Genomic DNA, 17,860 nt, shown 5'->3' with positions numbered 1-17,860 from the left:
ATTGCATTTTTATATTTACAATATTATTCTTCCACTGAAAAAGTTTACTTTAGTGAAATGTCCCTGAAATGGTGACACATTGCTGAAATACCTAAACAATTTGCACATGCATATATAAATATTGTCGCCGCACTCCTAGCAAAAATGTGATGTGTTTTATCGCAATTCTTCTGGTGGTTTGCGTAGTTTTTTAAAGTTTAGCATTCTATAAATATTACACACTGCGAACCCAAGCTTGTGAGGAATATGCCAATATTTTGAACGCGAGTTTAATTCGATTTCTCAGCCGCCACGATCCGCTTGTGTGCCCTGGGCGGCCAGGCCCATAGCTTGTATATATCTGCACTACAGGTGTAACTATATATCTGATGTTTATGTACTTGTAGTTAAATTTGTACGGGATCGCGCAATAAATATTGTCAATCGTCTGTATATCTTTTTGGCTAGAAAAAATGGATCAAATGTCAAGTATAAAACTATTTTTTTATTTTAATGAGATTTTTGACAAATGTTAAGGGTGAAAATAGTTGAGTGATTGCTCGAAGAAAAGTTAACACACTCATATGAGTGCATGTGTTAGGGGTCGGATTGCTACACGTTTGTCACATACCCAAATTAACCGATTACACGGATGTCTGAATCCATCACCTAGTACAGGACATTCCTATGTGAGGTTTGTTATATGAGACTTTTTGTTTACATAAAAATATTATTTTTAAATAACTTAACATTTAATTTAGATGAAATGAAAAACGCCTTTATTAAAGAGGCGGAGTTAGTGTTATCAAGCCCTGTCTACCACTCAACTTCGTGTACAGAATTTGCAATAGTTTGATACAGTTGTGGTAAATAGAAAAAACAAAAATGCTTAACCTATACGAAATTAAATGAACTCAAAGTAAACATATACATGAATTCAATGTTTAAAATACAATAGAAAAACATACATATTATGATAAATACAAGAAAATTCAAAATGAAGAGCAAGAAACATTCAATCACTCTAACACACGGATTGACCACATGACCGCAACAAGCAGCACCGCCCGTCACCCCCACAGTCCCCCAGCAGCAATCCCCAAACCCCCGCCCCTCAAGCGAGCACGGTCCTCAATACATCTGATATCATCGGGGAGAGCGTTCCAAAGGCGAAAAGCCTGAACAGTAAAGCATCTATTAAAAATTGTTAACGATGAATTGGAATTGATAGTAATGTTGCTCCCCTTTTTGTAGGTCGTTCACTATCAAAGATAAATTTGAAATGATCAGAGAACTTATATGTGTTGTTTTATCATAGGTATTAATAATAACAAACATTTTTTGTTTGAAGTTGTTGATTGGTTTTGATTTATTTGTTTACAAACATTAAATATTTTAAATTTATTTGAAATAAACAGATTTGAACTTAATACGACTTGTAAACTTCATACTAGAAGCTTAAATAATGGAAAACTAACATTATATAACTTATTAATTGTATTTTGTAGAAGTGGGTCAATCCCCTAAACATAATAAAATAGCTAAAATATTAAGCCTGCAGAATTATGAGAATTTCTTTCTATAATCGAAAACTCCGTAGAAGGACCGACTTGGCAACAGTCTGTGAGTTTGATGATGAGCAAATTTTTCTGTGATAACTTCATTGTTTTTATTGATCACTTCCATCATATAAATTAATAATTGTTAGATATTAAAACATTACACTTTAAACTTGTAATCTGTAGTTTTAGTTGCACGCAGATTACTTGACATAGTTGTGGATCGTAATATTATACAATAACACCTGACTTCTATAATGTTATTTATCTCCTACGTTATCTTATCCATGGAACTTGAAATATTGTAACACTTTCCTCGGTATACCCTCCCCCGCTGCCCCCCCCCCACTACCTAGCAGTCCAGTTCACACACAACAATACTCAGTTTCTCCCGCCAGTCCCACCATTGTTGTGCGGAGTTGTGCTGTCCTGCAGGCCGTGTCTCATCTGTGCGCGGTAGTTTTGTGCGCTCAAGTGTCCAATTACCTTTGTGCTTAGTTTTTACATTTTCTGTGCTTTTAAGATTTTATTTTGTTTATTTCTGTGCAAGGTACACGACTATCTATGTCCGTACAGTGATGTGCTTAATAATTAATCACTTTTAACCACCCTGTTTATTAGTGTATATGAAATTTCAATCAGTTCAGTAGGTATTTATTTTATTTAGTAACTTTGCGTAATACCAAACATCTTATTTAATAAATAAAATAATGTTTTAAAATCCACTCCATTAATACATTACTATATACACATAAATATATATTATTACTACTAATTACATATTGGTAACTAATTAATCGGTATTGCCCAAAGTAGAAAATGTTGTAAAATAAAAATCTATTTAAGACTAACGACGATTTTAATATCATCATATCGATTTAATATGATTTCATACAAGCACTTTACTCTCGTAGCTGAGCGTTTATTAGCTAAATCGATTATGAACGCTTTATCGAGCAACTAATCGATTCAGCGTAGTCTTTGACGTTGTTTGTTTAGCATCGGTATTGCTTCATTATATTGTACCGCTTTGTGAGTGGTTTAATCATTTATTTTATCGATTTTGTGTCCTAATAGTAATACGGACTATTAAAAATAGTCTCGAATTAAGCTGTTTTTAATTTAAAGGGGAAAAGTTACTTCTACTTTAATAATATTTTGAACGTTTTAAATGATACCGAAATATAATTATGTCGTCATCTATTCAAGTCGATTTTCTATAAAAAGAATCACTGCCATATTTATAACAGCTGCATTCATTGCATATAATATAAACGTCAACCAATTTATACCTAACCCATTTGATATAAAACTTATTACCCGAAACTCTCATTTGCAACAATTTGTTAACAATGAATGATTCCTAGTAGGATGTTGTTTACATACATTTCATTGACTCATTTGCATGAAGAATTATTAGTTGTAACTAAATGCAAGTTAAGATCTCGTTCTGTAAGGATTCATTGCAAAAGATAGAACAATACTTGCAGACAGTGTAAGAAAATACTTGCCGTTTTCCTTGTATTTCAAAACGTCATTGTCTTTTCAGATAACAAAAAAACGCAGGAAAACTATATTAACACGCCACACGCTATTGTAGCAGTGATTAGTAGAGGTTTGTAATCGGGTCCAAGAAAACAAGCCGAAGAAAAAATACACATTTTCATAATATGTTATATACACGGCATTTTGTTATTTAAACACTCATGTGATAGAATTGGCCAAATACAAAATAATTGAATCGTAAAAAGTAAGGGCTCTGTCGTGTAGTGGTAGTATATTCACCTGGCAAGTGAGAGATCCGGGTTCGAGTCCCGGCGAAGCAAGTACTTTTTGCGATTCAATGTTTATTGAAATTATACCGGGTGTCTTAAAATCCCCCCCATTAGCTTTCTTATAAATATAAATGGTGATTTACTTTGGGGGATGTTTATGTCATCAACTGAGAATGTTTTCGACGTAAGAACATTTTTGACTCCCCTCCCTAAATTGGGGTATTTTGGGAGTAAGTTAAAGATTTTAAATAGCACCCCTTGCAAGTGACACGTCATTTTAAAGGTATTATAAGAAGAAGAAGAAGAATGGCACGAACTAGAGGTCTCTAATGTTATTCTATCAAATTTGGTGGCCAATTTAAGTTTGAATTTTTTATAAAGTCCCCCACAGTTTAAATTACACTTAAAGTTATTGTAAGGCACTCAGTAATCATTTTGAAAACTTAGGTCACAAAATTGTGAAACAAGTCATTACAAAGATCAAGAAACATCAACAACAATAATTAACGTAGCATTTATTAGGTTTTGTTTTATCTGACCAAAGCCCATTAGGAAGTCCTGGGAATACCAATAGCGGGGTTTTGCCATGTTGTTTCTTGTTGTTTACCAGTTAGTATGTGAGACACATTCAGGCCACTTTGACACAGTAACTGGACTGTGATGTAATATAAACATCCCCCAAAGTAAATCGCTCCGTCTCTATTCATAAGAAAGTTAAAAAGGGGAGGGGGGACTTTAAGACACCCGGTATATATATATATATATATATATATATATATATAATCACTTCTGAAATTGACGTTTTTGAATGATTTGACTGATGACTCATGAATTCAGTCTAAAATATAACCGAAGAAAATTTCAAATTTTAAGGAAGTATTAAGTTTTCCTTATACTGTAAAAACCACATCCCTTCAGTAGTCCTCAGGAAATGTATCATTGCGGTTTGTGACTAGGCTTTATCTTTTTCCCAAAATCTCAAACCGCGAGAAGATAGGTTACACCACCTTAAAGTAGGCGAGCCCTTATCAGCAGTAGCCGCTTATCTGCTGATTGCCATTATTGCCATGCCCTTATAAGGCATGGTCCCGTCGAGGTGTTAATTAAGGCGTCAAGTGTTGTGCTATCTATGTGCTAACTGCGCCATATTCACACCTACACATCACCACAGTGCTAATACAGATATCGCCGAGCTTCTGTGTTCGACAAAGTACTTGCATTGGACACAAAATCGATAACTAATTGTGTATCTATTACTAATTGTCTACACACATTCATTTGATTTGTTGCTGTTAATTAATCCACATACAATTCAATACAATCCAGGTCGATCAATACAAACCTTGCATTAGTATTGACTCGATTAGGTTTTCAACAACATGAACTTATTATGACCACTACCACGACTTTGGTTTGCCGTTGAGTATGTATGGAAATTTCACGTCCCCCAAAGTGATTCTTTTAGTGGTGAAAAGCACGTGTCCCTGAAAGGTCGGGCCCTTGAACTATGTAATGAGACCTGCAGTGTCCAGTGTGTGTAGAGGACAAGGGAACTAGGCCACGTGACCTGAGGACGAGCAGTCGGATGTTACCATGATTGAGGACGAGGAGTCGTTCTACGGCAGCCAGGTGAATATGTCTTGCCGTCCTCAATAAATAAGTAATGGCTGTAGACAGTGCTCTCTACGCTAATGTTTTATAGGTAACTTTATTGCCGTAACTATCACGGTATGTATCTGTGTGTTGTTTACAGTGAATTGTGTTCTTTAATTGGCCCATAAGCTCAAGTGTTTTCTGTATGGTTTTAGTTCGAACAATCCAAACTTAGTAGAAGTACTCATTTTATGGTTTAGGAATCAGCCTATTATGGATTGATACATCCATATTTATCTTACGGTTTGACATTATGGGGCAGCTGTACCAAATACAAATTTGAAAGAGTATTTAGAGGACATAAGACAGCTGTCAGAATTCTTTTAATATTGAATTTCAGAGAGCAATTGAACTTTACCCTGTCTCGAGGTCGCCCTATATTGGTCCAAGGCAGGAATGTCCACCAATACAAGACGAGAGGCAGGGACAACTTCGGAAATGAACAACAGTACGTCAACATGTCAACACTTGCCGTCTCAAATTGGCGTGAGACTAATCCACAAGCTCCCTGAGAGTATTAATGAAATATCTAAATAATCCTAAACACTTCAAAACTCGATTAAAACACCTCCTGGTGTCAAAGGCGTTTTACTGTTATGTACAAAGCTATATTGTTTCTGTGTATTAGTATTATATTTATAGTAGTATTGACGCATGCTTTGCAAATTTTATGATTGTTTATGCAATTAAGGGTATTATTATTATTTTTTTGGGGGTACAAAAAAAGATGAAACGTGGTAATTAATCGTTAAGACATGTTAAGTAATTTAGGAAGATATTCCAGGTTTTAGGTTTCAGAAATTCGTTTTACAGCAATTGTTTAGGTAGGTGCTACCTGTCGACAACTAATGGCTTCACCATTTACCGCAGTAGGCCTGGAATGAATAATTAGTAATTGGTCATTTAGACACTTGGAACCCAAAAACCTTTGGAAGATGAGGACATTATCATTCAGTGTTATACCAATCTGATGCTGTTGCAGACTTGACTCCTGAAATCTGGAGTCATGTTCGTCTGAAGGGATTCAAAAATAGTCGGCGACAAAGAATTTCATCACATTTCAGATGCTGCACGTAATGTGAACTAGAGTTAAACTCAACATTTCCATTGAATCAACCCTTCCCACCATAGCTACGTTATGTGTAGAAGACTTGATAGCTCCACCGTGCTTTGGCATCATGTTAGTTAACATCGTAGTGCACTCAATTCTGCACCTGATGAGACAATGAGAACACCTCTTCACCTGGATTGCACTTAATTTTGTAGTTTAGGTGTCTCTGATGTCGAAATGATGCGAAGAGTTCGTTGAGCTTCTTCGTCGCCGACTATTTTTTGGATGCCTTCTGATGAGCATGACTCCAGAGTTAAGGAGCCAAATATGCGACAGCATCAGCTTTTAGGTGTTGCACTTAAGAGGAAGATAAAGTGGATCTAAACTCAACATTGATATTGAATCAACCCTTCCCACCGTAGCTGTGTTATGTGTATGGAAGTACAGTTTCAAGGCGACACTGTCCGAAGACCTACTCCGGTAACTCTTATAACAATATTGTTGCACCTTTTCCCAAATTCCAAATGCGGCGTTATATTTTGTCCAGACTGTTGCCAGCGGCTCGCTGCCTGTGACGTAACGCTGATTGCACACTGTGACGTCCCCGGATTGCACAGCGAGTCCTGGTGGAGCCGGCAGGAAGAGGGCCAACTAGAGCATGGCTACTGCTGTGTTAGCCAACTCTGCCGGTGAATAGCCGCTAACTAACTGTCCCCTCACCTTGCCAAACAGCGGCAGAGTGTAACTCGGCCTTGGGTTGTGTAACGTGGTCAGTCCTCAGGCATTCACAATTATACACCCGCAATAGAGTTACGTCAAACACAACAGCTCTTGAACGGTTTCATCGTGAAGTTTTGGGTAAACACTCGTATTTCATCATTAATCACCCAATGTGAAATGGTCTTTCTTGGTAGGAAATCACAACGGTGATGAAAAGGCTGCAGAAATAAACGTGCAAATAGCAATAATAAAAGAAGAATGCAATACAAATCTTTCAAAGGCTGCATTTGTCAATTCACTGTCCTAGTATTGACTGTGTTTTCCTTTCCTCTATATTCTCTTTCTAGAAAGTAAAATAGAATCTATGCTTGTCCTAACTATCGTTTCTTGGTATTTATGACCAATAAAAGCATTGCACATTGGCATTTAACTACTACGAGGGCTCTTCTTCCTATACTAAGGATTAGATTTGCGTTTTCTTTGAGAAATTCGTCGATAAAGACCAACATTTTGTGTCGACCATTTGTTTTTATAAATGTCTTTGACTAATATATACCAAGTTTCCGTCGGAGTGTTTTTGTTACATTGTGACATGGAGTAGTAGAGAATCACCGAGTGCATGACGAAAGTATGTCCCTTCCTTATCCGTTATCCAGGCCAGGCATCTGCAACTCACGGCGCGGCGTGATAACTGTTCCCTGATGGGTGCCGGGTGACGCGGACACCTCGATACCGATGCAAATCGCCTCTCGCCACCGCAGTCCGTTACTGGACCGCCGTCAGTCGCAGGGCTTGATTTCCGGTAATATAGTCAACTCGGTACTGCCTGGAATTATTCACATTTATGATTTCAAGAGCCAAATATTGTCGTGGAAATCAATAAGACACTAAAAACTATCGACCAATTTCTTTCATACTCTTCTTCCAAAAAGTCTGAAAATGATTATTCAGTTATAATTTTAAGTCCTCAATACGAGATATAAAAGACTTGAGATGGAATATGTTATTGAAACAGGATCTCGGCCAGAATATTGTTGTGAAATTATTAAGACAACGAAAAACTATCGACCAATTTCTTTCATACTCTTCTTCCCAAAAGTCCGAAAATGTTTATTCAGTTTCGAGTCGCGCTCAATACGAAGATACACAAAAGAAGATCTAATCTGTCATTGAAACAGGATCTCGGCCAGACGCGTGTGGTGAGGGTGAGGTGAAAGGCCAGCGATGGGCGATAGCGATGGGCGAGAGCTGTGGACAATAGCCGGCACCGGGCCTGGACCACGACGATCACAACACAACCAGTTCACTGTGACACGTGAAAGCACCGCCGACGACTGATCTGACCTGGCAGTCGTTATTGAAAGTGACGTGCGGCACGCTTACTGATTTCTCCATTAATAACGACCGCCTCCTCCACTATTCATGGAGAGGAGGGGCCTGCTCTGACAACTATATCTATAAACTGTCAAGTATAGTTTTAATGGATTTAGTATTTAGTATAAATTGATAGCCGTTGATGGAACGTGACTCCTGTTGATCTGCCGATTGTTACAGAACCCGATATTTGTGTAACTGTGCCGCCACAATAGCGAGGAAACCGTGGCAAAGCGTTTTAGGCTCCTCACACAAACGACTGGGCTCTGTACTGGCAGTAGGCTACACATTATGGAAAATGTGGGGCTGCGGTTAGCCCACAACAGTTCCTTATAGAGCCTTTTTAGACCTTTAGAGCATTTTATATTGTCTCTAGGATTGTCAAATATTGTTGTGTTGTTGAGTGTTTGCAAGATACTTCCAATGAAATTTCAAATTATAGCCAGAAATGTAAATGTAACGGGTGTTTCTGAACATTATGTTAAGCCTCCTGTGAGCGCACTCAAGTGTTAATATCAAACTGTTTCTGCTTGTGAACAAGGCTACCTAAACGCTCGTTTCAGATTATAAATTAAGCCTACAGTTACATTTTTTCTGTGGGAAAGCAATTAAAGAAAACTCTAACTTAGTTAAGCGTTTTGCCATCACAAATCTATAGTTGACCTTCGTGTGTATTTTAGTGTTTTAACTCGTTTATTAACTTGATAAAATATTATTTTTACTGTAATATGTAATACAAGTAAGCGTTTTAACAAAACTGTTGCCTTTGTATGTACAAGCGGTTCTGGAGAAAATAACGTTGAAAGATAAAAGGCTCACTGCAGCAAGTTGGCATTTAAACAAACTTTCATACTAGAAACTTCCATTTCCTTAATCTTTTTAGCATAATATAGCGATTGTTCGTGTTTTACTCTCATTATGCAGTATATATTTTCTTTATTTCTTTGACGTGATTTTCACTAATTTTGATGACTAAATTTAGTTTTTCAAGTACAAATATCATGAGATGACAAATGTTTGGTTGCAGTATTTCTGTATGTAAAGGAAAAGGAGGATTTACGACACGGTTTAGAGGCAACCTGTAAGATCGGATGTGCAGGAATAGTGGTGATTCTTGATTGAAACATTTTTAGCCTCTTAATAGAATCTTTCGACAAACATCCTAGAAATGTATGTTATATACGTGTTTAATTTTAGAAGTGTTGAGACATGCGAGCATCTCTGCACGAGGTCATGTGCTGTGAGCTTGGTGTGAGAGAGCCTTGATACAAAGCTTGCAAACTCCGAACTCGGATTTGTGAAAACTGCAGAATGATTAACACTTTCTCTAGCCCATGTTCAATTAGCAATATTAATTGAACTAGGTGTAGGGAAGTGCTTGGGGCAGTTGATTGTGCAACCGTTGGTGATCACCATAATGAGGAAGGTGAAATGAAGTGATCGTCATCGGAAGTGAGGTGTAGTGTTAAGTAGGAAGTAGTAACAGTGACAACTACAGAAGTAGCAGTTACAGCACTGTCACTGCCACCGTGTGATCGTGGGCCGGACATTTCACCGAAGTTAACGACTCCAGGAGTCCTGAGTCCGGCGTCCGAACAGGAAACTGTAATGTTTTATCGTTGGGAAATTTAATTTCGTAGTTTATGGCGCCAGGACACGTGGCGCACGTAATGGTGCATCCAGCACCTAATCCATTGTGCTGTTACTTACTCACCTCTCAGAAGTGAAATATGTTCGTTATCCTCGTCTCAGAACTCATTCACTATTATCTCCTACACATCCTTCGATATATCGTCCGTGAGTTCTGCCTGCCAATTTAGGTAGTAAAGTTTAAAATCTACTGAGGATAAATTACCACATGTGGAAAAGAGCTATGTAAAGTTTAAAATCTACTGAGGATATCTAACCACACGTGGGAAAAGAGCTATGTAAAGTTTAAAATCTACTGAGGATAACTTACCACACGTGGAAAAGAGGAATGTAAAGTTTAAAATCTATTGAGGATAAACTACCAACAAGTGGAAAAGAGGTATGTAAAGTTTAAAATCTACTGAGGATAACTAACCACACGTGGAAAAGAGAGGAATGTAAAGTTTAAAATCTGTTTAGGATAACCTACCACAAGTTAAAAAGAGGCTTTGACCTTTGAGCGTGGTGTGTCATGTGAAAACTTCTACGACATGATGTAGAGCGATTCCTTACAAGGGTCAGTTAGTTGTCTCTGATCTAAATCGGAAACAAATTATGTGACATCCAATTACCCACGGATCACGCAGGTATTGCTCTATTTCTAGTGGCAATTGTCAATTTTAAGCCTGAATACGACACAACTATATAGTACAACTGCTGATCGATGCAATAGTCTTGACTTTTCTGATGACCCTTCACCGAAGTTTCGGTAGTCACTGTTTGCTCCGGTTGTCAGATGCTACTGTCGTCGCCAGGGGGTCAGACTGAAGAAGATCCAGTTTGCTGACGTGACACCAACCAAGAGAGGCTATAGTCCGGTTGTTAGAAGCAAAGCTTGAAGTGAGAATGCAGAGGCAACTCTCCCTTGTAACAGATATCGACGACTCCAGAGTCCAGAGACATGTTGTGGAGGCGGTACGATATTGTGTAGCACAGTAGCTAGCCATGCTCTCACTTCCCGCCGTGGAAAGTGAAATGATTTGACTGCGAGGCTGGTCGCAGTCCCCGGGCTGGTCGTGCGTCAGCGGTCGCGGTCACAGCTGACTCTCGACCCTATTGTTGTACCGTCCCCGCCGCAATCATCTCCGATCGCATGCTTTCTTTCTTCCATCGTTAGACGCGATCGTTGCGGAGATCCTAACGATGCCGGTGTTTCCACAGATCGTCGCATTTCGGTGCTGGATTGACGTCATTATTTGTTTTCGTCACCGGGTGCTGTACCTCAAAATGTTGCTCATTTTTTGGATTTTTGGTCTTAAAATCTCATATTCATTCTTGTAAAACCATGTCGAAAACAAAATTAATGTGATTTTAAGAGACTGTGACTCTTTCGTGAAGAAATACAAGTTTGTGTTCAAAAAGTAATTATACAAATTACTCAGAATACAAACTCAATTTTATTTTGAAAGTGGTGACTGACTATATTATACTTCAAAGAAATAAAAGATAAAAAGACAGTTCAATATCAAGTCTTATTTTGGTATCGTATTTAAATATGTCAAGTACAAACAAATTTTAAATCCAGTAGTGTTATCTTTCTTGACTGATGAAAACAAACCTGGATGAAAGAATCGTTCATTGAAAATAATTAAACCGAGTTTTGTTCCATTATATAGCCTTGAATCCATATCTCTCCATCCTTGTGTTTTAAGCCTACAGTATTAGCTTACAGCTTAAGTTAATCTTGTCACCTAATTAAATATTTTCTAATGAATATGTTGATCTGAACTAATTTCTAATCGTACTGCACGAGCTGAAATATGTCCAACATGCCTTTAAAAGAAGTCAAATATCCGAATGATAATGTATCCTCCTACCGAAATATGGTAGTTGTTATCTAAGCTATGACACTAAATTCGTATTGATTAGAGAACTTGTAACTTTACAAATCTCTACTGTGCAGAGTTTCTTTTAAAATTCCTACTACTTTCAACCGCTTAGTTATCTCGATATTATTGAATTACTAACACTAAGATAATGTAGTACTCAATTGTGCACCTGATGAGACAATGGGAGCACCTCTTTGTATGGATTACTCTGGGTGGATAAACCAGAAAAAGATTTTTGTAGCCTAGGCTTTAATGATGTCGAAAATATTATGAAAATATTTCATTCCGAACGACTTCCTCTTTAAATTTTACTGGATCTCTTCAGGCAAAGGTGGATTCTCTTCAGATTCCAGGATTCAAGTCCTTGACACCTCGAGATGAAGTCAACATGAAGATAAACAATACAACAATGAATTAGAAACATATATTTTTAGAAAATAGAATTGTAATTAATTTAATGCCAACCAGATCAAAATGTTGTACATGAATTACTCAGATTGTTTATTTTCCAGGAGAAACGTGAACAAGTCAAACCACAGCACCTGCAGTGATGGCTCCTTGCTCAGCATGGGCAGCTCTGAGATGGATGAGGTAACGGTCATCCTCAATGTTAATGTTATCGTGTGCAGTTCTACTGTAAGATACACACTAACACTAAGAGCACTAACAAAGGTAACACTAAGAAAGGCATACGTGTCCAGGTAGTATATAAGAGGCAATGCCACAGGAGAGAAGAGCAAAGGCCATCAAAGTGGATTGCAAATTACAGTTAAATACAAAGCTTGTGTAAATACCCATTCTAAAAATTATGAAACTGTATTACAATGGTAAATTTATCATCTAGTGATTAGAGATAATTGTTCAAAATTAAAGATTACAGACATTAATTACATGCTTTTTTTGGTGTTCACTGGACAGTAATACAAGATTAAGGGGAGTAGGGAGAAAGAAAAACTAAATCTAATTATTGAACTAATCTGAAATTGTGATTACAAACTGGAGGGGATTTTAAGCTATTAGGGCTTTTTCTCTTAGGGCAAAAAGCTTCAAATTGCACCTAGTCCTAAAAGGACCTTTGCTCTGATTCTGGAGTGACAGGATATTCTGGATGAGTGAGGTTGGGAGTAGGGGCCACCTCCTGTCGAGATCCATGAGGAAGGCTTTTGGACATAAATCTCAGTCATGTCTCCTAGGTAGAAGGGAAAGCCAGCTTTGTACCAGCCTCTCCAGTCAAAGCAGGCAGGGGTGGCACGACCTTATGTCTAGGGTAGCAAGAACCTTTGACTTTTAAGGGAACGAACCCCAACAGGCATCTCCCGCAGTAGACTAGACCTATCGAATTACCCTTGCACCCCAGAATCTCAACATTTGTGGTTAGTGATGTGCCGCTCCTGGATATCCATAAGGTTGCCTAGATTGAAGTGACACATCGGTTTTTGCTGCATCCAGTGTGGGTTCAACTGGAAGGTATAAACCAGCAGAAGTGAACCCTCCTGGAGTAGCTATTAGAGATATTTAAAAGTTTTTAGTCGTAATAATCAACTTTGTAGCATTAGACACTTTGGAGATATTTAGTATATAAAACAATACACACCTCTTCAAAGTATAAAAGAAAAAAAAAACACTTTTTAAACTTGTTTTGAACCACTGATTTGTATGGTTATGATATGTAAAAATTAAATAAATAAATAAAATTGGTGGCGCAACCTGAGAATTTACAAATTTATTTATTGTGCGATTTTTCCGTTGCTGTCATGATTACCTAAAACACCATTTTAAAAATGTTTGCTAACTCTCATTCATATCCCATGGAGCAACATGCGTCTACATGTAACTAATGTTCCATTATAGAATTGTTGCTGTTTGCAAATTTTAGGTCTCTAGGTTAGTTCGTTCTCCCGATACTATTCAGACAGAAATTAAATTTTTTTCCAGCCCTTCGGGTAATGGCTTCACTAATGCTCAGCTAATGAATGGTACCACAAATGTGTTGATGATGCTTCCAAAGTATTAATTTGTGATATGAAACATTACTTAACAGCTACTGAGAAATAAATATAGGAGTTTAGGAATATAAAATTCACTACATAATCAATACCATAATACTTTCACAAACAGCTATAAATCATACACTTGTAACAGTAAACTTGAATAATCTTTCTCCACCTTTATAAGTTGGCCCTGAGGTCATGGAGTGGGCCAATCCACTCAGTCCATTGTTGACATATCAGCCACACCTTACCTGTAAACTACTGTAGCAGGTGCCATTGTCAACACAGAGTGGTGTCATGGTCAACCTCCTTGTCACTGTCACGGACCATTCAGATCCATTATTTGGGGATATTGAATTCTGGTGTCAGAAAAGTGAAATTCAACTATCACACCTTTTACCTGGATATATTTACAGCTGTATCTGGCAGCTTATCACCCCAGGGGGACTCAAATGATTTATATCTGTTGAAATACTTGTCTTCTTGTTGGGTGTGAATGTGTTAAAAAATGTTTTTTTTAATGGATTTGTTACAGTAAAGTATCGAAAGACATTAAACGAAGTAGTTTCATCATATGAGTTACTTTACCAGGTTAAGTGTTAGAGAGGGCTTCTTAGCCCTAACTTCGCCTGGTAAAATAAGACATTCTTTACTTTTTTTTCCTTTGTCAAATGATAATGTGTAATATGATTGCACTCACTTTCTTTACAACTTGTTTATTCTCTGATTTGCTTGTTGCCAACATGATTATCTATCAGATCAATCAGTATTAAAATGTTAATAGTTCTATATTTATACTTTTAAGTTGACTTTTTGACTTCCAAAAGAGAGTCTTCCTTTGAACTAAAATTATATATAATTATTATATTAATAAATAAATAGATACAAATATATATACTATATATATATTCAAGAAATTTATAAAAAGGTTCTTTAGGCAAGTTCATTTTAGAGCTGTTTAAATTTGTTGCCTGAACAAAAACTTTTCACAGCTTTTATAACTTAGTGTATTTTTCTATGCTCTAAAAGTATTAATTCGTGAAAATTTGTTGTAAACTAGTACAAAAAATATTCTTTTTGTAAAGGCCTGCAAAATAGTGCTGGGATTTTTTACCAAATACATTACAGTCATGATGTAAAAGAGAACATGGTCCGTTTTTCATCATGATACCAGTTAATCAATGGAATTTTAAGAGTATTTAAATTCATTTACAGATTCCTCCATATCATTCTCGTTTTAGTTACGATTTTCAATTTTGTAATAGATGTGAAAATAAAAAATAACTAGTTAGTTATAAGAGAAACTTAACATCAATTTGTTAGTTAATAGAATCAAAGACAGGATCCAATTAAGGCGGTATTTAGATGGATAATTAGAACTATCATGTTGTGTAAGATAAGTGGTCATGAACACAGTCAGATGATGTTCTCTCTCCCCCCCCCCCTTAATCCTGCATACCAGTGTAGGGCGACAAGGAATGTAGAGAGATGGTGGCAGATGTTACATCATCAGGTCTCTTCCTGGACCGGTTACCGGCACATCACAGTTAACAGTTATGATAGACCACTATCTCTGAGACAACATGTCCTAGTTGTAAAACAGTTCTTGCCATGGTTTAATTCACTGTTTTGAGAGATTCCTTTATGATTAAGAGAAGGTGATATACTTGAAAGTCAAATACAATATAATTTATTCTTACATTTAGAAATATAAGTAAGAACGTATAAGGACAAACTAGCTGAATCCTACATCTACCCTACCTAACCTTTACCATACCCAATCTCTACCCTTCCTAACCTCTCTCCACCCTAACCTCTACCCTTCCTAACCTCTCTCCACCCTAACCTCTACCCTTCCTAACCTCTACTCCCTACTTTAACCTCACTCCTCTTTAACCTCTCTCCACCCTAACCTCTACCCTTCCTAACCTCTACCCTACTCAACCTCACTCCTCTTTAACCTCTCTCCACCCTAACCTCTACCCTACCTAACCTCTACCCTACTTAACCTCTATCTATCCTACATAACTCTACCCTACATAATCTTTATCCTACCTAACTTCTACCCTACATAATCTTTACCCTTCCTAACCTCTACCCTACTCAACCTCACTCCTCTTTAACCTCTCTCCGCCCTAACCTCTCTCCTACCTAACCTCTACCCTACTTAACCTCTATCCTCCCTAACCTCTCCCCTAACTAAAGTATCTCCTCTGTAACCTCTCTCCTTCCTAACCTCTGCCCTACTTAACCTCTCTCCTCCCTAACTAAAGTATCTCCTCTGTAACCTCTCTCCTACCTAACCTCTACCCTACTTAACCTCTATCTATCCTACATAACTTCTACCCTACATAAATCTTTACCCTACCTAACCTCTACCCTACTTAACCTCTCTCCTCCCTAACCTCTCCCCTACCTAATACATCTTCTCCCTAACCTTTCTCCTACCTAATCTCTATCCTACATAATCTCTATCCTACCCTATTTTCACCCCACCTATCCTCTCTCCTACCTAACCTCTGCCCTACTTAACCTCTCTCCTCCCTAACCTCTCCCCTACCTAATACATCTTCTCCCTAACCTTTCTCCTACCTAACCTCTATCCTACATAATCTCTATCCTACCCTATCTTCACCCCACCTATCCTCTCTTCTACCTAACTTCTAACCTACAACCTCTACCCTACCTACTACTGTTCTTGAATAAAAAATGTGAGGATAAAATTGGCATTTTACATGAAGAATATTTTTAATTGTTTAGTATTATTAATTGCAATTCCATTGAAGCACTTAGATTGTAAATGAAATTGTTGATTAAATAATTTTTAATATTTTTTTATTTAGCACCACAGAAGCCACCCGCATATTGTCAGTGATTGTTTTGTTTTTAGCTTTAAAGTTTGTGAGTCGTTTATAATTTCATGTAATGAAAATTGTCTTTAATGTGATGTATTGTTAAAAATTATTCATGCATAACCAAATCATTCTTGTGCACATTACATGTTTCAATTCTTTTAAAACATTACTTGTTATTTTAAATTTAATGAATAGTACAATATAGGATTTACATATTTTACAATCAAAACAAACGTAGATGTTCTATTGCTACTAAATTCTAATATCTTAAAAATGTTCAGTTTTAGAAAATATATTAAAAAATGTTTACTGTGAGTCTTTAACCTTTTAAAAAAAAATTGTTTTGGTTTCAGGACTCGTATGATCAGAGCTCAGGGCACGGCTCCAAACTGTCACTGCACGACAAGAAGTCTGGTAAGAACTTTTACTAAGTCATTGGGTTGTTTGTTTCTGTGAATTATAAAGCTTAACCAGGCTTTTATTCAAAATTATAGAGTTTTTATTAAATACAATCGATAATAGGAAAAGTCAGTTATAAGGTAATGTATCAAATGGATTACATAAATATGAACAATACATTCATACAAAGTATAAGGTTTAGAAAAAAAATGCACATATTTAACTACAATGAAAAACATTAATAGCCAACAGCAAGTGGCTAGAAACAACACAAGTATTACATGAGATGTATTTCTATACTGAGTAATCCATTTTGCTTAATAAACAAAGCCAACTTATGAAACACTGTATTTGCAATGTTATTAGTAAAGTTTAACAGTAGAAATAAAATATATAATTGGAACAGTTTTATTAATACAATTGTACAAGTTTTAAAAGTAAAATATACAGTCTTAAGACTACAAAGAAACAACACAAAACGGCTAGAATATAAGGTCACCCAGACAATGTCTAATAAATGGTAAAATATTCATCTTCAGAATAAAATGTATTCTGCTTATGTTATTACTTTACATCAGTGCAAGGCTATAGCCTTCAAAAATGTGTTAAAAACTAAAATTTTCACTAAATATGGCTAGCTTTACAATTTTTTCAGTTTTACTCTGAGAATGATTTTTCTAAAGAGATGAATTATGTATATCTTATATTTACATATGATTATTTATGATGTAACACTTCACCCTATACTTTTTTAATAGTGTATAAAAATAAAAAAATGTCAAATATTTTTGTCCTCTAAATGTTTTGTATGATTTTTATTCTTTCTGCCAGAACCTTTTTGTATGGCTTCTTTTGGGAAATCTATCATTTTTTAGTTCAGTATAATCCTGTGTTCATTTTCAGTTGCAAACTTTTTGTGCGTAGGCCTTTTTATTTTGTTTTCAGAGATTTTTGTAAGAATAATAAAGCATGGTAATGGTTACTGT

The 17,860-nt window shown here is 36.5% G+C and overlaps 1 protein-coding gene across 1 annotated transcript in view; it reads left to right on the top strand.

Annotated features, from left to right (window-relative positions):
* LOC124357959 (titin-like) overlaps window positions 1–17,860 on the top strand; it is a 49,914-nt gene that overhangs the window by 18,294 nt on the left and 13,760 nt on the right. The window contains exons 2-3 of the mRNA XM_046810128.1: window positions 12,142–12,220; window positions 16,829–16,889. Of these exons, the coding sequence (XP_046666084.1) occupies window positions 12,197–12,220; window positions 16,829–16,889 (85 nt within the window). The 5' untranslated portion in view covers window positions 12,142–12,196. The remainder of the gene's footprint in view (window positions 1–12,141; window positions 12,221–16,828; window positions 16,890–17,860) is intronic.

This window comes from Homalodisca vitripennis, chromosome 3 (genome assembly GCF_021130785.1).
Source record: "Homalodisca vitripennis isolate AUS2020 chromosome 3, UT_GWSS_2.1, whole genome shotgun sequence".
Classification (NCBI taxonomy): domain Eukaryota; kingdom Metazoa; phylum Arthropoda; class Insecta; order Hemiptera; family Cicadellidae; genus Homalodisca; species Homalodisca vitripennis.
The sequence above is the reverse complement of the archived record's forward strand: the minus strand, read 5'-3'. Positions and strand labels throughout refer to the sequence as shown.